At 40.1% G+C, this 26,215-nt stretch overlaps 1 protein-coding gene across 2 annotated transcripts in view; it reads right to left on the bottom strand.

The window, feature by feature from the left end:
• Positions 1-26,215, bottom strand: part of LOC122772525 (MAM domain-containing glycosylphosphatidylinositol anchor protein 1) — a 138,444-nt gene that overhangs the window by 23,030 nt on the left and 89,199 nt on the right. For both annotated transcript variants that reach the window (XM_044030668.1, XM_044030669.1), the window contains exons 7-11: positions 19,051-19,320; positions 17,056-17,385; positions 14,198-14,497; positions 7,460-7,726; positions 7,214-7,362 (exon numbers count right to left, since the gene is read on the bottom strand). In XM_044030668.1, the coding sequence (XP_043886603.1) occupies positions 7,214-7,362; positions 7,460-7,726; positions 14,198-14,497; positions 17,056-17,385; positions 19,051-19,320 (1,316 nt within the window). The remainder of the gene's footprint in view (positions 1-7,213; positions 7,363-7,459; positions 7,727-14,197; positions 14,498-17,055; positions 17,386-19,050; positions 19,321-26,215) is intronic.

Below are 26,215 nucleotides of genomic sequence, written 5' to 3'. Positions count from 1 at the left end.
GACCTGGATTGGATTATACAATCTTGAGGTTTTTTAATCTCTCATCGTTTATCCAAAACAAAGTAAAGCAGCTGTCAGAGGAAGTCTTCTTCTTTGAAATGCTTTAGTAAAACAGTGCAGTGTATGTTGGTTTAAGTGCATAATGTCCCCGCTATACTGCGATTCGCCAGACGTATACGGGTTATATTTCATTTAATTCTCCATATTTATTTATGAGAAGTCACTGTGTAATTGCCCACATTCACAAACAGTGCAATCACATACCCCGCAGTATTTCATCCACAAGTTCCTTATCGTCGTGAAGTAAGTATCACAAGAAAACAAATTGTTCAGGAAAATTAAATACTTTAATTGTTCTTTTCTGTTGAAGTGGACGTGTTCTCTGTCTTTCCTTACTTCTCAGCTTTCGCACAATACATCTTGCACTCCGTAATGGAAGGAAGTAAATCTCATTATCTCAACATTCTGAAAGAGACACATCTATTTGCGTTTAATCCCAAACGATTTGAAATTAAAAGGGAAACATGTTAGTCAAATTGTTCTCCTCTTATTTTCTAGCATCACTTTTAAAAGAGCTATTACTGTGTTATTCCACCCACGCAGAGACAAATCCATTAGCTGTGTTTCTACCTCTAATCCCAGCTACTTAAAGACCTGACACTGAGCTCAATCTAATGCATTAGGTCAGCCACTCCACCATAACACCTTAGTACACCCACAGCATGCCATTATCAGGTTATCCATGCAGCAGAGGTGAGTGTACTGTGCATGCATTTTGTGGGTGTTGTGTCTGTACAGTATGATATAATATGTATACAGTACAGAGCTGTGGAATATGCAGCAATTACTATTTGTGTACATGTAAGGTTACAGTTATTTAACCTGCCAAGGGAATAATGTGGATATATAAATGAGCACAATTAGCACATTTACAACTTGTATATACTACTGATGTTCTTACACATTGTCTTAATTGAATAAAGACAATGCAAATATGTTTGAAGTAAACATTAGCCAAAACAGGGTAAATATAAATGTAATTTACAGAAATCTATATACATTTTTGAGAGAAACCAAAACAATCTGTTTGCTCCTCAGCTCTCCATCTACAGCAGTTTGGTATGGTGGATATGTCCTCTGCTAATTATTACAATACCATGTGCTCCGACATCTGCACGCAGGAAGTCAGCTCTTCCTCTTGTCCTGCTCTGACTATTTTTATGACATATCTACTGGCTACAACAAATTTTCAACCCAGTAGTACTGAGACCATCATTTCAAGACCACGGTGACTCCCAGGCTGCCAACAAAATTTGCTTTGACTCTAATTACTGCACCAGTCCCACGTGGCAGCCACAGCCCAATCCCTACAAGTTAGTGCCCAGAACAACACAGTCAGAATCCAATCCTTCCTTCCCCAGCAGGCACAATGCCACTCGTGGCTGTTAAATCTCCCTTTCTTAGTGGAGAGTCTGGCTGTTTTTCATTTCTGCTGCACCAACTTTTAACACTCTCCTGCCAGTCATGGAGTATCCCTCTCCATCCTCGTACAGGTTTCTCCTGGTACAAACTAAATAATCTGTTTCCAAAAATAAACCACTGAATCATGTCCTCTCCTCTATTTCACCTTCCCCCAAAGTTTATTTATGATGCTGCTGCGAGGCACAAAATATTAGAGGTCATTCAGGGCATTTGGACAGTGAACTACTGTTTCCTGTTGATGAGTTGGAATTTTCTGAAAGTTTTAGCGTCATACCATTACAACCTAACACAATGGGAGGGATTTTTTTCCCTTGGCATTTCACATAAAGTGATATTTTCAATCTCATTGTTGAGTGAATATTATCACCATGAGTATGTTTTTATTACAACAGCTGATGTTGTCACTTTATACAAACGCTTCATTATTCAAGCGTTCATTGGTTGTACATTGAAATGTATCTGCCGTGTGGGTGCGCAGACATTTGCGCACTTGATATTGTAACTAGTGCATATTATTAAACATCGCAGCAGTTACTTAGTAAAATGTAACACCCACTCAGTCTCAGACTCATGCATATGAACACTCACACATTGGTAATACAGTATAAGCATAATTATGTTGAATATATCAGGAAGGAAAAGCTCTCTGCTCACGTCATTTACATAAAGTGGGGAGAGATGAGCTAATAACGCCGGAGTCAGAATTTTAGGTAGGTGAGCTGCGTGTATAAAGGTCTGCACACATGTAGCCGTCCACATACTAACGTAAACACACATGTCAGAAGACAAAGATTGCGCGATTGCTGTCAATTGCGCTAAGACAGCATGGGAAGCTCAGCTTCTGTGTTGTCTTTACATTTCAATACTAAACGTTTGAACGCGATTAGAACGAGTCACTAGTTTGTTCAGATTGGACTGTTTTGTCACAGATGACCGATCATCTTAAGTGATTTTCGTAGCAGCCTCCACATTAAAACCTTTAGAAGCTCAGCTTCAGCTGTTCACTATGGGATGACACAGAATAGATTTTTGTGATTTTGTGATCCGGCTTCCACGGAAGCTCAACTTCAATGGCAGTGGGCGGGGATGGACACTGGGCTTCTGCATGATGATTGGAGGAACTGTCTGAAAGGCGGAACCAGTTTTTGATTGACAGCGTTGCAGAAACATACATGACAGCGCAGCCTTTTCTGCCTCAGTCCTGTGTGGATTTTGTGTGGATAGTCTGTAGACAAACAGCCGGTCGCTGTATGTTATCTGCTTCCAGTTGTTCATTCGTTCCTTCATATTTATCAACGTGGGTTGAATTCATGTATAAATATCTGGGCCTGAACTGAGCTTCCTCTCTTTCAAACACCAGCAACCTCCACTTACACACACATTGCTGAGGTGTGACTCAGAGGAACTCAGCTGCTCATGTGTTAAAGAATCTGTCTCTCTTTGCCTCTGTCTCTGTCTGCCTTCCTCACTAGGTCAGTGGACATTTAAATATGTATGCGTGTGTGTGTGTGTGTGTGCCTGCTCTCCATTACTAACACACTTGCAAAGATTTGGCTTGAGGGCGCTATTTATGATCAGGTTTCATTTAGGCGTGGGTTGGGCATACTGGTTAAAATATGGGTTTTGAGAAATGCATAATGTCACTGTGTTTGGGAAAAAAAAATTTAACTCAAGACCAGGTACAGTCATTAAGAACAGCCTGCCCAGCTCGCAAGAACAGCCATGTCCTAATCTGGGAAAGCAGACATTTCAACCACACAGTGTTTTCATCAGTCTCCATCAGGTGTGTCAATAAAGAGACAAGAAGATAAAGAACGTGTGAAAGAGGGTTAGAGCAAGAGGGCAGGCATGGGATAAAAAATGGAGTGATGTGTGAGAGAGAAATCTGGGTTGACAGCATGAGAGGAGGTTCTTTAAACAATAAAGAGTCTGGGCTTCATTTTTTCTATTATCTTCTATTAATGGAGCTTGTTTATGAATGAGCCATCAACCCACTCATGTTAGGTGTGTGCATGTGAATAAATCATTGTCTGTGCATGTGTGCAGTGTGGCTGCACCTATCAGTTTCATTGCTTACTGTTCTCTCTTTGAGGCCTAGTGAGTATCTGCATTGTGGGGGCATTGGTGTACATAAATGATGAATACACTGTGTTCAATGAACTGTAATTAATCTTGAATATTTTATAATATTTATATATAATAATATTTTATTATGTATAGTTAAAAGAAAAAGGCAACATGGTCGACTGTGACAGGGTGAAGGTGTCAAGGTGTAAAAAGAAATGGAAAAGGGACCTCAAGGATGACAAATTAGGAGTTTAAACACAAACCACAATTAAACTCCAGGTGAGCGGGATTATTATTACATCATAAAATTATGATGGTAAAGGATTTTTTTTTTTTTAACACATACATGTATGTGTTAAACTGTTTCAATGCTGCATAGGTCTCTCTCTTTGTGACCTGGTGCTAAAATATTCATTCAAATTCCAATTTACTTGAATTTCCGGTGCAATAGAGAGACACACATCTGATCTACAGAAGAGGAAATGAATCCCTAAAACTGAGTAAACATGAATTAAGATACAGATCATGATCGTCCCTTGAACATAAAAAGGAGCACTGCATTCATAATAATAAGCTGTGACCGATAAAAGACAACTTGAGCTTACTTTGCCACTTTATTTTAAATCAAGCAAAATGTCTGAAATTAGCCCCTGGAGGCTTCATAAATCTGCTTCTGTGGCAAAAAGAGAAATGAATTATCACTAACAAGTATAGTGATTAAAATAATGCTGCATTTGGAGGTTGTGGTGTGAGGCAAAAGAGTAGGCAAAGGACAGCTTGATACTGTAAATCAAGGAGGAGCTGTTGATTCTTACACAGAGAAAGCCCCTGCAGGGAAAGCAAAACTAAATTAAGAGGTGTAAACAGTGGTTTCACAGCCTGGCAATGAGTCATCGAGCAATCTATGTGGTCTCCCACACACACACACACACACACACACACACACACACACACACAGGAATGGACATATGCTCTAGATGCAGGTAAGCAGAGGTGCATCCATGTCTATAACAAAAAAACAGAACGCTAGTGTAAGGGGATAGCACACACTTATGAGCAAATGTTCTAAGCATATGCTCAGAGCATTTCTCTACATAAACTGAATCCTCTTGAATCCACCTCTGAGCCCGTGTTTCTCCCCAGAGATCTCCACATCATTTTGCAAGTGCTAAAAAGATGGAGTGTCAAGGTGTTAAGAGGGTGAGCTGGAGAAAGTGTTGCAGAAATAGATGGGTTGTGAAATTGAGATGGGATTACATCTGAATGTTCTCGTATTCCATTTAATAGTTGAGAGGACCTGTGAGAGTCACTGTTTTTCTTTTGTTAATTTGCATTTTATTTCTCTCTTTTGTTCATTTTTATTCACTTCCTTGCTTACTCTCAACTTCTGTTGTCTCTTTCCCCCCGCCTTCTCTTTTCGGGAACATGCATGCAACAGCCTTAAAGTTAAATTAAAGTTTCCAGTCATTATAAACGGCCTCCTAATGCAAGTCATTATTTTAACAACTTGCAACAAATATTTATCAGTGCCATTTCAGTTTGCCACGGTTCAGTCAACGTTAAATGTCATTACGTCTGCACTTACAGCGCAGCGCCAAGAAAAATGGGAAGCAAGAAAAAGTGGAACCATGATGGACAGAGAGATGGGAAGAGGGAAATGAGGATACCGGCATAATGAAATACAAAAGAGGCAACAATGGAGGAGTGAGAGTAGTTAAGCATGCAGGCTAATGTGCATCTTAGGAAGGCCAGTGCTCATTTTGGATTTCCCTGAAGAGTCTTACTTAACAAGGTAAGCAGCCAAGTCCTTAAAGTAGGAGGGGAATTAGCTATTCATCTACACAAAAACAACCTGGTAGACACTCTCTTTCTCTCTCTCTGACACACACACACAACAGTCCTTAGTCAGTTGTGTATAATAATTCACTCTTATCCTGCCTGTCCTCTGACTTAAAGCTAGTAATCCGTGAATAGATGTTTGAAACAACAAAAGAACAAGGTAGAATCCAAAACTTTTTGATTTAGTAGGAATCAGTGGAAAAGCCTGTAGGTATAAATATATATATATATATATATAAAAAACATAGAAATCAGTCCTGCTATTGCATTGGCAAATGGAATTCTAGTAGTGTGGGGCTGCATGTCACATACTTTAAAGTCAATCAATGTATGTGAACTACTGGTTTTGAAGGTGCTGCTTATTCTCATGGCGCTTTTCCACTATACAGTTATAACTAGTGATCGCTATTTTCGGCGTACTGAATCACTAGAATCAGTTAATTAAAAAGATGAATTCACAGAATCGCTCAGTACTTCCTGCTCTCAGATATTAAATCGTTTTAACTGATCTACAGTTTAGCATTGTTCGGTTTGATTCCTGTGTTGGATGTTGAGCTCATGACTCTTCCAGTGCCGACACCCTGTGATCAATCAGGGGTCGGCAGTCACATTTAGCATCGGCTCAGCTCGCTTGGAACCTTGTCAGAGTAGGTACTAAAAAAGGTATCAGGTACCAGGTATCAGGTAATATCGCTAATGGAACAGCAAAAGAAATTGAGTAGAGTCGAGTCGTGCTGGAACGGTGTAGTGGAAAAGCACCGTCATTTGAAGTTTGTGCTTACATGTCTAATTTAAGACCCTTTGTTGTAAGATGAACATGAAGTCAATCACCTGAGGACAAGCTTAAATGCTACTTAAAACATTTTAAAATTGTAATTTGTTTCTCTGATCCACATTCTGGCTAAATTGACAAGATGTTGGCAATGGAGAACCACTCTGGTTTAGTAAATCATTGTGTTTTGTCACTCAAAAGTGAATAAAATCCTGCTGTGCAGTAAATATGTGGGACGTCTGAGAGAAGTTTGAAGTTCAAAGGCCTCTCATGGGGCGTGCCTGAGATGAACAGTCATATTTACATATATGGAGAGGAGAGAAGAGAAGGGAAGAGAAGAGAAGAGAAGAGAAGAGAAGAGAAGAGAAGAGAAGAGAAGAGAAGAGAAGAGAAGAGAAGGTCATTGTAGCATTGCTCATTAAGAAGACACTCATAATTCTTTCATTCATCAATTCTTCTATCTCCTCAGTCGCCTAGTCAAAAGACATGATGTTTTGACATGATTATGACTTAAATATACACTCGGGGGCTCTAACGATCATTTTATTAAGAAACAACAACATTTTAATTTATATTTTAACAATTTGTTCGTTGCATGTCTGTACAAATATTCTTGGACCTTTATCTATTCTCTGACGGTCTAAATGATATCACATTGTCGTGTGTACACCTTGGTTAGGTGTACAACACAGGTTTTACATCAGTACCTTAGCTAATTGAATATGTTGGCTATCTTGGAGTGGGTGGGTGTAGGGGTTTTGAGTATCATTTTCTTTTTATTGTCTTGTAATTTGAGGAATCAGAGTTTTAAGCTCTTTCAAGCTGTATGCCATGATCCTCGAATAAAGCTTATGTAAAAATGTATAAACAGGCTGAAAGGCTCTTAGGTCAAGGTGACACCAAACGGTGTCACAAAAAGTTCATCTCATCAGTTCATCCGGTGTCAGTCTTGTGAGTGGCAAATAAACAAATTATAAACACACAAGACGTTTGTGTGTGTATGTGGATTGATGTCAACATGTGCCGTTCTGTGTTTGTGTGTGAGTACTTTACCTTTCGGACATTAATCCAGTAACCTATTATCCGGTCTGTGGCCTCAGGATCTTTCTGTGTCCATTGTAGATTGAAGGAGTAGTTGTTTCCTTTAAGAATCCGCACTGGGTTGGGTGTGTCAAAGTAAAACTCAGCATTGTATGGATTTGCTGTGGGATATAAGGAGAGAGAGAGAATAAAACACCCATGGTTAAATAATTATGGAGAGGATAAGGTAGTGGGGGGATACTGTAGGTGTTCACTCACCCGATACATTAAAAGTACACGTTGACGTTCCTGCATTATTGCTGACTCGGCATTCATAAGAGCCATTGTTGGTCGGTTCCAGCTTGAACTTAAGTTCCGGCGTCTCCTTCAGGTCTGGCATGGGCATGCGTATCGGGTCACCATTGCGATACCAGCGGATGTCTGTCAGACGAGGTGGATTGGCCCGCAAGACTGTACATCTCAGCCTCACCATCTGATAGTTTCTAGAACGCACGTCCTGGAAGACTGGATCCAATATGGGAGCGTCTGCAGGACCAAGAGAACTCAACATATTAGGGACATTTACTTTGTGATTAAGGAATTGTAAAACGACGATTATCCATTATCAGTTTTGCATCAAAAACAAAACAAAAGCAGATAAGCCATGGAGAGAACACTAATTTCAGAGGTCTGGGCAATTTAGAATAATAATAATTTAACCACAACATGTTATGAACAAAACATTTGAGACAGCACATTACACATCAATGAAAAACAGTCTTCTTATGACATCGGAAGCTATATTTATATCCAATTTGTTTTCTACAGTAGATATACAGACCAACCACTTCCAGTTTACCATGCGGTGCCTCAGACAAACAATGCACCTGCATATAAAAACAATAGAAACTATTATAAACATTAACCTGCAGCTTCTAAGTAATCTCAGCATATGGATGTAACATCAGAATCTTCTTATACTTTCTTGCTTGTATGACTGAAACGAGGGTTTGTTTTTCTTTTGGATCAAGTCTGGATGAACCTCCTACAAGCACAGCAGTACCAGTGAGACAGCTGAGGGATGGGCGAGCAGTCAAAGGTCATACTGTAATCCTACGGACTGATTAGTGTATGGTCACATACCCTGCTCACGCTTATAGACACATGTGCATACTGATGATGAAACTGACTTTGTAAACAAGTGGCAAGGGTAAAGGGGAACAGCTGAAGAGCAATATGAAAGAAGTAAAGTGCTGATCTACTGAATATGTGGAATTGTGACAGTTTTTTTTAGTAAGCTTCAGTTCAAAATTTCAATCTGTAGGAGATCTGAAATGTGATGGAGCATTACGACATGATTTACCATCAAATTATATTTACTGCTGCATAATATGTATCGTAAATTGCAAACCGTGTGATCTGCTAAATACACTGTTTCTAACAGACGTTTTGAAACATCAATCAATCATCTACCCCAGGGGTGTCAAACGTACGGCCCGCGGTCTAGAACCGGCCCACCAGAACGTCCAATCGGGCCCGCAAGATGAATTTGTGTAAACTACTGCTGTAAGAATGTGTGAGTGAAGAGAGCGAAGCCAGCGAGTTAACATGAGTCACTGTGAAGTAGGGTAAATATGTGTTGTGTTCCAAGCCTGTAGAGAGAAATAAACGCTCAGACTCTGCCTGTTCATCCCCTATCTGTAGAAGTAAGCGTGTTAACCTGGAGCAGCCCTGGAGGTAATATCTCCCCCAGTGCTTCCCCGACCACTGTCCAGAAGCAGAGCAGGAAAATCGACTCTACATTGAAGATAAACTACAATTATGAGGTTATACATACAGTAAATCCCTAATTTGTCTCCTGGGGTCGTACTTTTAGCTCCCACTTTAGTTTCAGGAATACTACATAGACGTGTAGTAAAATAATCTAGATTAATGTTCTAATCATAATAGAATGTTTTGTACCTTTGTAGATCCACTGTGATCTGTACGTTTACAATGCAATGTGTGAATGGTAAACTTAAGCATAACATTGTCAGGTTGTTCATAACATGTTTTGTGAAAAGATTCATTAAATGTAAAACAAAGGGGGAAAACATTGGAGTTCTTGTTGTTTAAACGTCCGGCCCACTTGAGATCAGACTGCTCTGTATGTTACCCCTGACTTACAATGCGTTTGAACACCCTTGGTCTACCGCTATATCCTCTACATGGCGGTCACACAGAGCAAAACAATGCATTGTAAACTATTACTCGTTAAGCTCTAGGTAGATATATATTGCTTTAACAAGTTCTTTATGTTTCCAAGCTGTCTGCAATACCAGCTTCTAACTCAACATTTCATATCCCCGGAGCATTTTTTTTTTTGCTCCCCAGGAAAGCGAAGGAGTAATAGTGAGATGACTAAACTCCATGTTAACACACACCATCGCACATCCATCTTATTGAATCCAAAATGGATTCCATCCAGAAATGCAACACTGACCGAGCGAAGCATTAAGAGTACACAAAGAGAAAAAAACTATTTACATGAGACTGAGCAAGGGACTGCGTGTGAGAGGGGTGATGAGAGAGAAACCACTCTTAAAGAAATAGACAATGACGAAGATGAATGACAAGGGAAAGTGTGATGTGAAAGTGAGAGAAGTTGATGATTGAGTATGGAAGGCGTGAAGAGAATGAGAGAATGCAGAATGCAGAAAGGGAGTGACAAGACGGAGAAAGGTCTTCTCTCATGGCCAGCAGTTAGCTGATTGATGATGATGAGAATGGCAATGGGGGGGAACAGCCACCTATCTGGGAGGGAGAGTGGGCAAGTAAAGAAAAGAGACAGGGAAGAAAAGAGAAAGCACAACAGGCAAAAGTGGCAAGAATCTGCATATCCACTGAATTATCTGCCATAAAAATGATAGCATCCTATCCTCACATCGATCAGTGGTGCTAAATGGATGAAAAACAAACCTAATATAAATAAAGTAAAACGGGGCATAAGAAGGGCAAAGAGATGAGCTAACTTTAGGTAGCTGTAAATATCCAACTCTTCAACCAGCCTGTTCCTCTTTTTCTTGTCTTCTAACCCTCCAATCATAAATTGTAAGTTTTTTCTTTGTGCCTTACCATGCCCTCCTTTCCACCTCCCTAACCCTGCTTTCCAGTTTCAAGCTCCCTTAACCCCGTTTCTCTCTCCCTCTCAGTCTTGCTCATGTATCTGTCTCCTCTCGCTGTTCCTCTTGCAGTCCAGAGTGGGGTGGCCACCTGGACCATTAATCAGAGTTGGCCAGCGTGGACAGCAGAGCTCACAGTGTGTTACCCCTCGTACCCTGCCTGCATTAGCAGGCTCTGTAAATCCTTCTTATGGAGAGGAGATTTTTTGATCTTTAAGCGGTCCTTTCACTGTCATTTGGTACTCACATTAAAACTGCACATCAAAATCAATACAGAACACTCTTGTGTATCATACATCTTCCCCCAACTTGCAGAGCAAAATAACATGAGATAAAATGAAAAGAAATCATAAAAAATTGACGTTCCAGGACATAACACATTCACATATCCCTGTGTAGAAATACATGAGAGAAAATAATTTATACATTGGTATAGATTTTACATTTTAATTAAAGCAATTTTTTTTGCCCTAAATAACCTGACATCGTTCAATTTAGCTAAGTCTTTAATAAATTACTTTAATAATAACCCTCAACTGCTTTCATCTATTTACACTGCCTGACTGATGGGTCAGTTACTATAAACATCCCCGGTCTCTGAGACCAGACATGAGGATAATCGCTGACTATTACTAAGCTACTGTTTATTATTCAGTTCTTGACATCACATGACAAACACCAGAATAATGCGTGTGCACATATATTTAGAAAAAAAAACATTTGGATTTGCCTCATGGGGACATTATTAAATGGATACTGTTTAATGCGCTGAGGTTCAAAAAACCCCTGACCAGTCAAAGTCATTCTTACTCTGCCTCATTATTTACTGAGCTATGCTGTGAGAAGCCATTTAACCCTGTCCTGTCCTCCATATAGTTATGGAAACTTATTTCATAAAAATAAAGTAGACAACATTCTTTTTTGTTATGGCTGTTCAAAGGCAATTTAAATACATGAATGTTTGTCTTGACAGGGACTGAACACATTGCAGTGTTGTGTTTTTGATCCCCTGAAAAACTGAAAAAATGTATGAATTGAAATCTGAAACTTGAATTCACATTTTACATCGTGTAGTCTTTGGTTACGAGTTGGTTCTTTGTATGCCAAAATAAGTCATGTGTCGTATATTAAACAGTCTATCAGAATATTTTTTTATTTTGATTACCGTAGTTATGTGTTACTACAAGGCTCTATTAAATGCTATTACATGATCCTTATCTTATCCATTGCGAATGTCATTGTTAAGGCAGTGGTACCAGTAAATCACCAATAGGTGTCAGCATTGCTATGTAAACAGAGCAAATAAGATAAACGTTGTAAGCTATTGTATTTTGCAGAAAATCTTAATTAAATGTGTTGATTAAATGTGTTGATTAAATGTGTTGATTAAATGTGTTGATTAAACTAAACTAAACTTATTAGTTTAGTTTTAGTCTAAACTAAACTTATTAGTTTTAGTCACGTTTCAGTCATTTCTATAGTGCAGTGTCACACATAAGTTTGGACCTCGCCGTGGACATGTGCACTCGCTGCGGCTTCTCCCGCCCGCCTGCCCCCAGCGCGACTGTCCTCAGAACGCCCTGACAGCGTCGCGTCATCAGGACGAGGAGCGTAAATCGTCTTGAAACGCGAGCAAGTCATTCTTAGGTTTTGATTGTCCCTCTGTCTGGGCCCCCTGCCAATCGGGCCCTAGGCACGTGCCTAGTTTTCCATTGCGTTAATCCGGCTCTGGGCCCGACCCGTTGAGAACTCTACAAAGAGATTTCCAGTGAGCTCATTTAGGAATAATCGGGGTACATCTATGAAAAAGCAGCAAGACAGCGACATCTTTCACCAGGCCCCTTTAACCCAAAAGATGAGACAAGGGGGTGGAGCGCACACACCATGGGGCAATTTCAAGGCTGAACTTTGTTCTCTTACAATGACATTTTTACTTTGGTGTCAGCCACTAAACAGACCCTGTGTGTGACCGACAGAGGAGGCTTCAAGGAGAGCTGCGTGGTAAAAAAACAAATGCATTATGTTTTACAACCAAGTTACACAAATGATTAATTAAACTACTCTTACCTGTCAGCAGAAACATGAAACATGCACGATATACATAATGAAAGTGTCAGTCAAAAACCTCCCCCATTTATTCAGCAACTGTACACACTTGGGCTTCCACTCACACACACATGCAGGGAGAAGAGGGGACGCCCATGTGGGACTGTATGTATTAACCATATCAGCATGGGAAACTGGTACTAAAAGAGACAAATGTTTTATACATTCCTGCTTTGTAACAAAGATTGAAAATAAAGTCTTTGAAACCTCAGTGTGCTTAGATCTCTAATGTTTTCATTCCTGCTTTGTTACCAACTTCTGGGTCCTTATCATGATTTGTTAGCCAATGGAACGGACTATCTCCTCTCATATACCGTCTCATTGTAACCCGACAACTTAACTTAACCAAAGGGAACAGGAGTTACATTTTAAAAATGAAGCTCATTACTAATTAACCGATGAGTGTCTGTGTCGTTAAATTGTTCTTTAAAGATTATTTTCATTCACTCATTTGATCCAATTTGCTTAATTTGGAGTGCGTGTGAGAGTGGATGGTTGTGTGTCTCTATGTGTGGCCCTGTGATGGACTGGCAAACCTGTCCAGCTGAGATTGACACAAGGGCCCCCCGGCCATCATGTGGAGGATAAAGCAGTAGAAGATGGATGGATGGGTTTTAAAGTATAACACAATGAGAGCAGAGGCAATAACGTGATGTACTACAGCAGGGGATCCCATACGACTGCTGTTTTTGATAGTTTCTATATGTTTTACTGTCAACCTGGAACGCTAATAACAACATTCAGTGGGGCTTAAACTCTATATCCATATGTATGCTTCACTTTAGCTCATAAAAGGGTGAGCGGATGCTTTTGAGAAAACAGCCTTTAAAGCTAAGTTCACACTACATAGTTTTCAGAGTTGGTGAAATGCTGTCTTGAGTTCTTTGCAAGTCTTTGATTCTGTTCATTTTCCACGTGGAACATCTCGTCACAAAAACACATGAAGAAATGAAATTTAGCTTGTTTTCATATCATCATCATGACCACTGAGCTAAAGCAATGTTGGCTGTGATCGCCGTCTCCTTTTTTATTCTTACTTCTCCTTCTCCCTCTTGTTCTCTCTGATGAACTCTGTCAGGGTTTCAGCTACTGAGGTCTGTAACTTGTCAGGAAGGCATCAGGGGGTCTCAGTGGGCCATGTTTTTGAATATTTCACACTTCGCATTGCACGTCGCATATCGCGGACCCTGGTCAGGGTCGAAGAAGAAGAAGAAGGAGAAGAATGAAACAGCTCCCTCAAACACGTCTGGTTCGAGCGGCTCACAGCTGAAAGGCCCGTCAGGCAGGGGAGTCGGGGGGTCAGCTAGTTCGACGGTCGCCAGGTCGAGGATCCTTGGCGACTACCTCTTCTGTTGACGAAATGTATTTTTCTGCTTGGTGAGCGGGGCTTAATACTCACGTGCAGCCTTTGTGCGGTTCCAAAATCTGGGCTGCACACGCAGTCTGTACTTTCCGAAGTATACCAGGGCCTTTAGTGACTGCTGACTGCCTATAATGAGCTGATTAGCCAAGAGGGCGCTGAAAATCTAGTGTGAACTACACTTTAAACACAGAGGCTGTTTACAAGTGTCTCCTTAAACTTTCCAGATTTTGAATTCCTTTCATGTCATGAGCAAACAGTGAATATGCTATTATTTTTATATTGCCAAAAGAACAACAAATACAAACAAAAAAGTGCCATTTGACAGATTGGCATGAACAAACTCTGGTCTTCTGCTTCATTTAAAGGTAAAAATATTCTCACACTTACACTGCACATTTAGTTGGACCTGTGCCTCTCTGCGTTTGATGTTAAGCCCATTGAATGGAGCGGTCTGGCACCGGTACAACCCCATCATATCCCGGGTGACATTCCTAAGCCTCAATCGGCCATCGGGTGTTTCCATCACAGACTTTCCTGATGGCATTAGAAGGTCCTTTTCGGTCCGCGACCATAGTATAGGTGGACGTGGTTTGCCGTCTACGACCAAGCACACAAGCTCAGTGACCCCTCCCTCTCGCACATTGACCACCTGACTTCCTGGAGGAACTGTCAGCACTGGAGGAGAGACTGAAAAGACAGGAAGGGGAAGTGCAAACAAAAGCTTAAATGAGTTATGAGATAACATTGTATTCTCTTACTTGTAATAATAGATTTAATTAACGCTTCAGCGCACAAGCAAAGTGCAATAAAGGCCTCCTTGAAAATGACAGTTGAGTGAGCCCGTTGAGTGCATCTCAACGGGCTTACCTTCTCGCACATTTTCAAAGCAATGGTTAAATACGGTGCAACAACTTTTGGCAGGTGTGACAGAAATGCTCTAAAGTAGGAACACTTTCCACAATATAAATTCTACTGGTTCAATGTTTAATATTTTACAAAATAAAGAGAGCGCTAACAGAACAAGAAAATAAATCAAATCAAGATCAAACCACCCTTTGACTTCCAAACAGCATCAATTCTTACACTTGCACAAAGTGTCTGAAGGAACTTAGGAAGGTTGTTCAAAACATCTTGGAAACTAACCACATATCTTCTGTGGATGTAGGCCAGTTTGATTCCTTCTGTCTCCATGTAGTCCCACATCAGGGCTCCTTGTTCTGCTTTATGTTGAAGATAGTTCTTAATGACATTGGCCGCATGTTCGGGTTTGTCCTACAGCAGATGCCGCAATGATGGTATTGCAGTATATTGTATAAGTATCTGGATAAGAATGTGCTTGTATTTCTGAGCATTCTTCTATAAAGACCACTTTTGGTTGGACATCTCAATTGGAAATAAATGTGGGTCTTTCATCTGTCACACAAATGCCACTTCTCCACTATATTGTCCCAGCACGACTCGTCTCGTCTCGTCTCGGCACGGCACGGCACGGTTATTTTGATTTTCAACTAGCCATAGTACCTGCTCTGCTGAGGTTCCAAGCAAGCTGAGGCGATATTATGCGTGGCGTCGTTAGACTGCCGACCACTGATTGGTGTGTCATCCCAGGAAGAGTCATGAGCAAGACTTCTGACACAAGAATCAAACTGAACAATGCCGAACTGTAGATCAATTAAAAAGACGGAAAAATCCTGAAAATGTGCATTAATCTCCTACAAGGATATGTCGGCTCACTCCGAGCCAGGACTATGTAGTGGAGAAGCGCCACAAGTGCCCTTGGGCGACCACTGTGACTCACTGTGACGCAGTTCTTTGTGCTTATTGAACAGCAATTTTTAAAACCCCAGTCTGCTTTGAAACCTTTGCCCGGAAGAGACCTTGCTGATGTACTATAACTACCTTGTTGCTGTACTCTTTAGTGTGTACTTTGTGTCTGTCTGTGTATGACCTGGGACAGAAACTGTCTTCCACAGCCTCACCTTGAAAGCAGTCTGAGTCTGGCCAGTTATAAGCCTCCTACACTGTTTCTGATCCACTTAAGGACTGTGTTTCAATCTACATATGAAAATGATGATCATTAGCACCTGTTTGGTATAATCGGTGAATCACACACCTGACTATAATCTTACAAATTCCTGACTTTGTGCAAGTGATTTATATTAAATTATATTGTTTTCAGACCCAGCTAAAACTTCTGCACATCAATGTATGTTCTTATACAGTATAACAAGTCAGAGGGTGGCCATGAGACTGAAATGACAGATGGTGTGAACAGAGACACTCGATAACAGATGAACGATAAAATAATGATATGAAAAGAAAATGACATTTAAGAGTAATTTTATTGGACAATCACACAGTTTAAGTGCAACGTGGGAGCATTATAAAATATTACTACTCCGGTTAAAGGAATAACTTTATGATTAACTCCACTCAAGAATGTACTTTTCTTTTTTACACTACAGAAAATGGTCATATTCTATGTGATGTACCAACAGACCAACAAGATAGAAGAGTCTCTGTTCAAACTACTATGATGGGAAATAGTCCTTTATCACATGAGATGTGCCAGAAAAACATGTTTGTTTTTTTTAAATGGACTTTAAAAAGTATAGTTAAATCTATGTGGATTTATTAATGCTTGTATCTGAATATAGGACATAATGTTGACCTAATGTAAGCATTTTGTTTGTTTTTCTTGTGAAAAAGAGTGAGCTAAAGTTAACAGAAAATGTGTCCTGTTTATACTCCATTTCTCTCCACTCTACTTACCTCCATGCATATTTTGCATATTTATGGACATTACTGCATCAATAAAGAAGTTATTTTATAATATACATTTGTGTGACTTACTTTTGCTGCTGTAATCCTGGGATTTTCCCCATTATTACACAATAAAGGTATATCGTATCGTGTCGTATCATATCGTATAATGCTTGTTCCGAAATTGACAGAAAAGCAAGCAAATTTCACGGCGGTGGAATGTAAGACCACTGAATGTTAGTCGTCCCATTAAGGGAGAATATTACCCGTCGCTGTTGCCGATGAGGGAGATTGATGATGAGTGGGATAGTCCCTCGAATGAATGCTCATATAGAATCTTCTTTGTCATTTTTCTGACTGATTGGAATATTGACTCTATCCTGCCCCCACAATGTCCCCATCTTTTGTGTAGAGTATAAATGTGCCTGTCTGTCTGACAGAGAGAGAGAAGAAGAAGAAAAAAAGAAGAAGTAATAACCTACCACTGTTCTGAGAGATGTTAACATCCACACGGAGCTCTGGGACTCTGCTGCCTGGGAAATTTGCCACACAACTGTAAGTAGCCAAGTCTCTGAACTTCATGTCCACTATCTCCAAACTGCTGGTGCCGGGTGCCATGTCTGGGTCACTGCGCAGCAAGATCAGGCTGTCTGAGTTGAAGACAGGTGCACCGTTCTTGTACCAGGTGTAGTTGACCTTGTCCTGTGGGGTGGCATCAACGTGGCATGACAGCTTGAGGTCCCGACCCATTTGGATGGTCTCACTATCCTTGTTGGAGTCTGGTGTAATTTGAAAGGTCAGGTTGCTCATGGCTGTGTGTTGTGACGGGGGGGGTGGAAGAAGACAGAACAAAGGGTTAAATTCACACTGTGGCAAACAGGTTGTGAAGTCTGTGAAATCTTTATTTCCACAAACTATTGTTTCATTAAAAGAAAGCTCACTACAGGTACTCTTAGGTACATTCAAATATTCAAGTATTTTTACTTCAATGAAATTTTCTTTAGTATTTTCCTCTCTAGTTCTAAAAAAAAAAATAGAAATTGATTTAATCGTCTGAGAGAAGGGGAATGAGAGTAAGATCAGAATGAAATGAAAATAAGGTGGATAAAGAAGGAATACGATGGCTAAAGCAGAATGCTATATGAGTTTGTGTGTGAGGCAACAGGACGAAAAGGGAGGAAATTGAAGAAGAAAGAAAGAGAGAGATAGGAAGGAACCAATTGTGAGGGAGGGCAAGACAAAAGGAGCCTGATGAAGAATAAAGCAAGGGGTGCAATAGTGGGGACAAAATCAAGGACAAAGAGTAACTCTCACACTGTCACATTTAATTTTCAGTTTCAAAGGCTGTGTTTCCCCAACAGATTTGCATGTGGAATACAAAACTGCTCTCTGTTTTCCCACCAAGGGAGAAACAGGCAGTGCGGAGGAGCTGCATTTAAACTTCTTTTGAGCTTGTTAGCAACATTCTTGGGTGGAGCCATGGATATAAGGCAGTGACCATATGGTTAATGTGATCATGCAACTTTGCCTACTTAGTGTGAAGAGGATGCCGTCTGTGCGCTAATATGCGAGTGTGTGATGTGGGCGGGCGGCTGTAGCTGTTTGTGCACCCAAGTGCATGTGCGACTGTGTCCCCTGTCTACCAGCCAACTTCTCTCTCTACGCATTCAGTGACTGTGTGTGTGTGTGTGTGTGTGTGTGCTGAATATTCCGTCTTGCCACCTGTGCCGGTGTGACGATGTGTTCGAGCCCATTAGGCTAACAGGAGAAACCCAACCAGCATACGTTCTCTGCAGTGTTCACTAACAGAGGAGCCTGTCGCTAATTGCTTCCACTCCACTCCAACTAACTGGAGTGAATAAAGATGATTAAAGGGGATTAAAAAAAAGCCAGAGAGAGAAGAATAGAAGGCTTTTGTTTAAATTGTTGGGGAATTACAAAAAAAAAACAATGCTTATCCCGTCTATTCGGACAAGTTTCACACAAACTAGTCTTTGAAGGTATGATTCCATTCTAGAAATCCTGACCCTTGAAGTTAACCATAAGCAGTTCATGCCTAACCCTAACCTTCACCTAACCACAATTCAAATCTTAGCACTCAACTTAACCACTTCATCAGAAATGAGGTTCTTCCTCGTGAGGACCAGGTTTTGGACCCTATGAGGACTACTGGTTCTGACAAAGTCAGTGCTTATGCCAAAAAGTGTCCTAAATAGGTCACAAATACAAGTACACACAGACACATATATCTATCTATATATATATATATATATATATATATACATCTATATATATATATATATATATATATATATATATATATATATATATATATATATACATATATATATATATATATATATATATATATATATATATATATATATATATATATATATATACATATATATATATATATATATACACATATATTGTTTTTTTCTATATGTTTAAACACAAACAAATGAATTACTTACTTCTGACAACGAGATTGGCGTTCTTTCTTGCAGGGTTGCCCACATTGTTGACGGCTGAGCAGTTGTAAAAGCCTGCATCGGCCGGCGTGACTGCCCGCAAAATCAGTGTTGCCCCGCGAACTTGGGCGCTGAGAGGAAGAGGGCCGGGATAGCGTGACCACGTCACAGTGGGGAGGGGGAAACCTGCAGTCACCTCGCAGGTCAGGAGCACATCCTGCCCAGGATCCACCACCACTGTGTCGTTGACTGACAGCCGGATCACTGGGGGACCTGAAGGGGGACACATGAGAGGAGAAGACAGGAGAGGATTACCGTCTCTTTTGTACAACAGAACAGAGTAGTTTATGGAGTGTTCTGCTACTGCTGTACACGACTGGCAATTGCAGATGTAGACAACTACAAATGCTGGAGTCTGACAGTAATAATGTTCACCTGTCAAATTTAGATGCAATTAAATGCTTCTCAGTGGGGTTGCAGGACGGTTACAGTGAGTCTCATACAAGTGGGACTGGGACTGTTATGCTAATGTATGTGCATTTTGTGGGAATGAGCTCATAAAAGTGTGATTTTATACAGACTTTCTCACTATACAGTGGATTTCCCCACAGGAAGCCTCCCCACAGTTTTATAAATTAGGAGTTTGACATCCTAGTCTCCGGCTACTGTTAGTTGAAAATGTATTTACACGTTATTCAACCAAATCATTCAACCAATAATCAAGCAGAATTTGAAGTATGTAGCCTACATATACATGAATAAATGCATCAAACTGAAGTGTACATAACTACTGTACTTATGGACATAAGGACAGTAAGTAACAGATATCTATAGAGGATCACCACTTCACTGCGTAAACCCCAAGACACACAGGCAAGACCTGACCTCCTACCAAATGAGCACACAGCAGCTGTTTAGAATTCTGTTCACACTGCAAATATGATGCAGTGTGTAGATGTGTGTAAATATGTGCTGAGAGTATGCTTCTCATTGTGCGCCGTGTGCTTGCGACCAAAAGCGCATTCACGCAAGGGCATTTTAATTTCTTGTCCCTTCTCAGTACACGGTAATCCGTAAAGGTAATTCATGTCCTGTTTCTTTGCTCTCACGTCACCCATGTCCTTCCTGCTGCGTCCAATCCTGATAACTGACCTACAGGAATAGTACAACGTGACCCAAAATACAGTTGCGTAAGCTAACACAAATCCCGTTGCCGGACAGAGATCGATTGAACCCGGGCTATGTCCAAACACAACAATGGAGCAGTGGGAGCATAGCACAGTGTTGAAGAACTCATGAGGGCGGAGAGAATAAAAGACAGAACTGAAGTGGGGAGAGGGGGAAGGACAGAAATAAGAAGGATATTAATCATCGGAGATGACGTTTGGCGAGAGGGAGAAAAGAAACACGTGCTTAATGAAGGCTCATACTGTGTCAAGTGTCAACAGAGGCTGTTGAACCGTGTAAGCTGATTTGAGATGTACACAATGTACGGCCAGGCCTATTCAATTCTAATTTAGATGGACCAGCATGAATGTCCCTTTAAATGGGCTCACATCTGACAAAGGCACAACAAATGCACAGAGAAATAAACAATAAAAGAACTATACCTGAACATAATCTAAAGTAGTAGCAATAAAGTTTTCCACTTTGAAATAAAGAATATTTTGGTCCTATCTGTCTTTCCCTCGCCTCAAAGTAAATACAAACAAAAGAAAAGTGCACGGTCATGTAACAGTTGCTGAAACAACTCTCTTTTGAAATAAAAATAAATGTGTTTGTCACATTTGCCTCAGGTGCAAATTAAAAGCACTCTACTGTTTCAGTTCACTTTTAACGAGGCTTTTATTGTGAAATATTTGGAGGACCGACGGAGGCACCGCTTCACACTACTGAGAGTCCTGACACTTAGCTGATTACAGAGCGGTATTTAAATGTAAAAATGGCATTTTTACATGGCAAAGCAAACCCTGCATAAAACCTAGCAACAGCTGCACAGCAGACACACTCCCTGTGTGAACAACAGCGGGAACCAAAGACTCGCATTAGAAATCATGATGTTCTAGACCTTGGCTTGAAATATTCTCTTTTTGGAAGTCTCAGGATTTTAATTGACTATTTCTCATATAAAGTATTCAACAGGACCTCCCTGCAGTCTAATGATGGCAAAGTACATGTTTCGCACAAGAACACATCTGGCAACGCTACCTGCAACATCCCGTAGAATGTTTTTGCATATCGTTCCAGGAGGTGTAAATGGGGTGACAGGAAGGTAACATCTGAAATGTCATCTACTAAAAGAAGTGTATGTGGAGCAAGCGCTGAATCACTTTTTATTGCTTTCACACAAAATGAATTCAGTCACCACAGTCACCAAATTTCATGAACTCTTATCTCAGAGTCCAACAAAACAAAACTTTCGCAGCACATTTTTTCAAATGCTAACATAATGTTCAAAACAGCTAAAAAAAATGCATTTCTGCCGCATCCACATTCAAATCTATAGACAAATGTCTAAAAAAAAACTATTGACAATAAAATGAAATAATTATAATAACTTCAAATAGAGCTGAGTGACGTTCATGGCTGAAAATCTACCCAGGTGACGAGTCTGGTCTTATTAGCAAGCAGATAAAAGGGAATGGTTTCTGAATGTATTTTTAAAACAAAATAATGGATCAAAGAGGACAGGTTGGTAGAGAAGGAAGAGAGTCAGGGTGAAGGACAAGTGGAAGGAGAGGAAAACATAGAGCTGTGTTCTCTGATGAGATAAGGCCCGCAATTATTGACCATGTGGTGAATCATGGTTTCTTCAGAGCCGGGTTTAAAACCCTTAAAGCCCAAAGCCTATTTTGTAGGTCTCTGCTCAAACATTGCACACTCATAATGAAATGAGTATATATCCATAAGCACAAGGTCTATTTGAATAGAATGTAAATATCAGTACTTGTGTTACTGGTGAAGAGTAAATGAAACAAAAATGGAAAAAAAAAGCAGGCTCGCCTAAAAAAAGAAGCACTTTCAGGATGAGTATCTCTTTGGAATGATGCAGCTGCAGCTCTAAACTTCTACAAAATCATAGTAAAACATCATCTCTGCAAAGGTTGACTTTGTTCAAGTGAAAATTAGAGAGCTTTTTAGTACAGAAAGTACAGACAAGGTCTCATTTGGCACATTTTGGCACCATCTGTGCCATTTGTATTTTCTCATGTATAAAACGACTTGTTTAATTTTTATATCACTATTGGTGACAGTTTATGGCTTTGTTTGAAAGTCCAGTCAGACTTCTATATAGTTCCCATGCCAAAAACAACTGAGCTCTATCCCAGTACGCAAGCCTGTGTCTTGGCGAGGGATTGGTCGAGTTGAGTGAATGACAACTCGTTTGAATTAGATCCAACAGACTGAAGCTATCATCACCAAAATGAGATTGACAGCACTGTCAGCCAATCAGAATCATGGGACAGGGACAGGCTGCTGCATATGGAGAATGTAACGCTTCCCTCAGGGTCCTAATGTCCGTTAGAAACGCCCAGAATGATTTAAGGGTCCGTCTGACTGTATATACCGTTGTTTAGCAGTAATATAACGTTTTCATGGAGAAACATCAAAGGTAAGAGGCATTTTACACTATATTGTGTGTTCTGGATAAAGTGTTATAGCGTTAGATCCAGAAATGTGGTGAGTGGGTTGACACAGCGGTGCCGTACGGAGTTTGATATGTAGTTTATTCATTTTGTTGTCATTTGAGCTGTCATTTGTCACATTTAAAAGAGGTTTCGTGCAGTATTCCACTATTATTCAAGTGCTTCTCTGGGTCCCCCGACTTGGGGACCATAAGGTTTTGGGTGCACACAAATTTGCAGCTTTCAAATGTTGCATCGAAATTTAGATTTTTTTTTAACAAATCAACAGGTGAGACATCGCAATGGTTTGCTTTTGCACAAGGCTGTCATACGACACAGAGAGGTGAATATCTTTTAGTTTTTAGATTTTTGTTTAATTTTTACTACAGAATATTTTCAGATTTTTTTGTTTGTTTGTTATTCACGGTAAGCTATAGTTCTATAACAAAATACTGATTTATCTGAACGCAAAATCATTGAAACCTTAAAGATAAGGTGAATTATCTTATCTTTATTTTTATCTTATTTTAGACATGTGTTTTGTCGGGGACAAAAAACACAAAAAAAGTCTTGAGTTTTGAGCACTGCAACAAAAACAGTAACATAAAGCAGGAAAGATCCAGTTTTCTCTAGTGCAGCTGCTTCAGTAGGTATAATCAATTTGCCTGTTGTTGAGTTTTGTGTGTATCTTCAAAGGCTTTTTGAGGGTCAAGTCCTACTGTAAATGTAAGAGGGTTTACAATCAGGGTTAGGTTAGGGGCAAGATATCGAATTAATAAATGAGAAGGAATATTGGTAAAACATCTTTGTCACTAGATGTCAACGTATGACTGAGGATGCACATTTTAAACGTACTTTAAAGGAAACAAGAATATCAACCTGAGTGACAGTTAATCCTCTGTGAGAGAATGACCCCACAGAGAGCAGGAAGCAATTCATTCCTCTAATAGACTTGACACAGTACATCCTCTCATCTAATCTGTTTTTTAACAGATTGCAATTTCTGTGATGAGAGAGGTGCACAGAGGCTCGGCACACTAGTTTGCAGATGCACGTTTCTGTTGATGTCTCTTTTAATACACAGATGTGTGCAAAGATGTGTGCACACACACACACACAAATGCAAACAGGCTTGTAATCTCGATATGCGTGACACAAGTGTGCATGCACGCACACACACACACACACACACGTACTTAAGATGATATCTATTTAAGTTATGGTTTTCAAACTGAATACATTTTCACTGATAACGCAGCACATAATAGCACATTTGAATTGCACCATGGAAATATGGTGCGAATATCGAAACAGATGTGCTGCTTAACGGCAGCAGATGAATAAATGGCGGTACACTTGAATGACCAATGAAAACTGAAACCCACTGAATAAAAACCCACTGAGAAGATGGTTAATTATGCTGGAGGAGAATCCAAACCTGTCTAATCAATGTCTCGGTCTCCACACCCGCGTCTCGTTCTCTATTTTTCGTTCACTCAGTAGGTGAATGCTGGTGTTTTGTAACCAGAAACAGTCACCACTACGTCAGTGAAAGATATAATAGGGTGGCAGGTCAGAAGGTATTGCCACCATCTGTGATAACAAGGCTGGTATTGTTATCACCGTGTGAGTCACTGTGTGTGTTTGTGTGTTCTGTAAGAGTGTGTGGCATCTACTCTAACAGGGACTTAAGTGTATATAACAAGTTGCTTTGAAGGTCTGCGGACAGATTTGGTTCCTAACATGTTGTTTTAACTGTGCAAGATAAAGACACCAACATTAAGGTAATACGGAAGGTACAGTACACCCTGCAAATCTGTCAAGATTTTAAAATAAAACTGAATAAACTTTCAAAATGTAAAAATATTCAGCGGCATGATTGGGTTTCTATACTTTTCCTTTTGGACAAAGAATGTGTGAGAGAACTCAAAGTCCATGAAAGTCACTTTAATATAATCTAAGGTTTTACTCCATCCCTACACATGTCCCAGCCTTGTTCCATTACCCTTTCCGCCCTGTACTCTACCGCTTTAAATAACATCTCAATCTCCAGAGCATTTGCCTCCATGTTCTTTTTCACGAGAGGCAGGGAAGAGAATTTGGCTATGGTCGGCAGATACTGGAGGGCACAAGCCGCTTCTCAAATCCCACACTGAGATTAGAATATGAAAATCAATCAATCCCCTTGTTCCAGTGGGAGAATCAGTAGTTATGGACTGGTCGGATGAATCTAATCTCAGCGGGGACTAAGGCTTCACTGACAAAAGGAGCTCAGTGGGGAAGATTAAATTACACTCATTAGTTAAATATTATAGAAATGGAAAACAAAGCAGAGTCTCACTGTTTGTTTTTCTCTATTACAATCATCCCAGTACCAAAGAAGCAGCATATCTGTTTCTCATCTTCTGTTAACCATCTATGTCTTTTTATTCACATCATCTATTCCGAGACCCTTAACAATAATTTTTCTTTATTTTCAGGAATTCCTCTTAAGAGTAATTTTGGAAATCTGAGACAAGGGATGTGATTTTCCGTGATGACGCCATTATATTTTGACTGAAAAGGCTTATTTGTGTTTATTCAAATGTATCTATTTATTGTGCAATGAGAGTGTTTTTGCTGAAATACTGTATACGTATAGGTTCATTTTATATTACCACCTTCTCTTTAAATAGAACCACAGTTAAACGTTAAACGACTAGAAACGTTTGGTTTTTTTTAATAAAATGAACTGCAGTATTTGTTGGCATTTAAAATTCTGGGCAGTTAAAGTTCACAGAAAGGAGAATATAGCCAAGCAGTTCAGTAAAACCTTGATTTTAGGGTCTGAAAAAGCAACACATTACTCTATGTCCATACTGAACAGGTTTACTGTGGAACTCTAAGCTGTGTGCATGGATCATTTATCATGTGTATTGTCTTTTCATCGCTCCTAAAAGTCCTAAACTGTTGCTCACACACACACACACACACACACACACACACATGCTAAGCAGTGTATGTTTTCTGACATTCTGTGAGGCTGTGAGGTCTGGACAGATGGGTTGTTTAACTCTTTGAGTCCTTATGCCAGAATCAGGCCGATGATGTTTTGCGTCTGTGTGTGTCTGTCTTTGTGTGTGTGTGTGTGTGAGCATAGAGGGACAATACTGATCTCAGCTTAAAAGGACGACAGGCTGACAGAGGGAATAAGACTGAGGAACATCTCTCGTACAGCAGGGGTGCATTAGTATGAGGGGCTGAATTACCATTCACACAAAAATACATGTAAGTGAATGGCAATTCTGAATAATGTCTTACATTAGAACTAGGGCTGTCATAGTTAACGCGTTAAATCTTTTTGATCGCGTTTAATCGCGGCCCAGTTTGTCCTCTACTAGACTGTAGTGTGGGACCTCCAGGCCAGGTGGCGGTAAGGCACCTTCAAGTTGTTTGCCAGCCGCAGAGACGAAGAAGAAGAATGAGCGCAATACTTCTTCTATTCAAACCGTGGTCATGGAAAAAAATACCACCAGGCTTCTGAATGGTTCGTTTCACTTTAA

The sequence above is a fragment of the Solea senegalensis genome, linkage group LG7, assembly GCF_019176455.1.
Source record: "Solea senegalensis isolate Sse05_10M linkage group LG7, IFAPA_SoseM_1, whole genome shotgun sequence".
NCBI lineage: Eukaryota > Metazoa > Chordata > Actinopteri > Pleuronectiformes > Soleidae > Solea > Solea senegalensis.
This window is presented reverse-complemented; position numbering and strand designations above follow the sequence as displayed.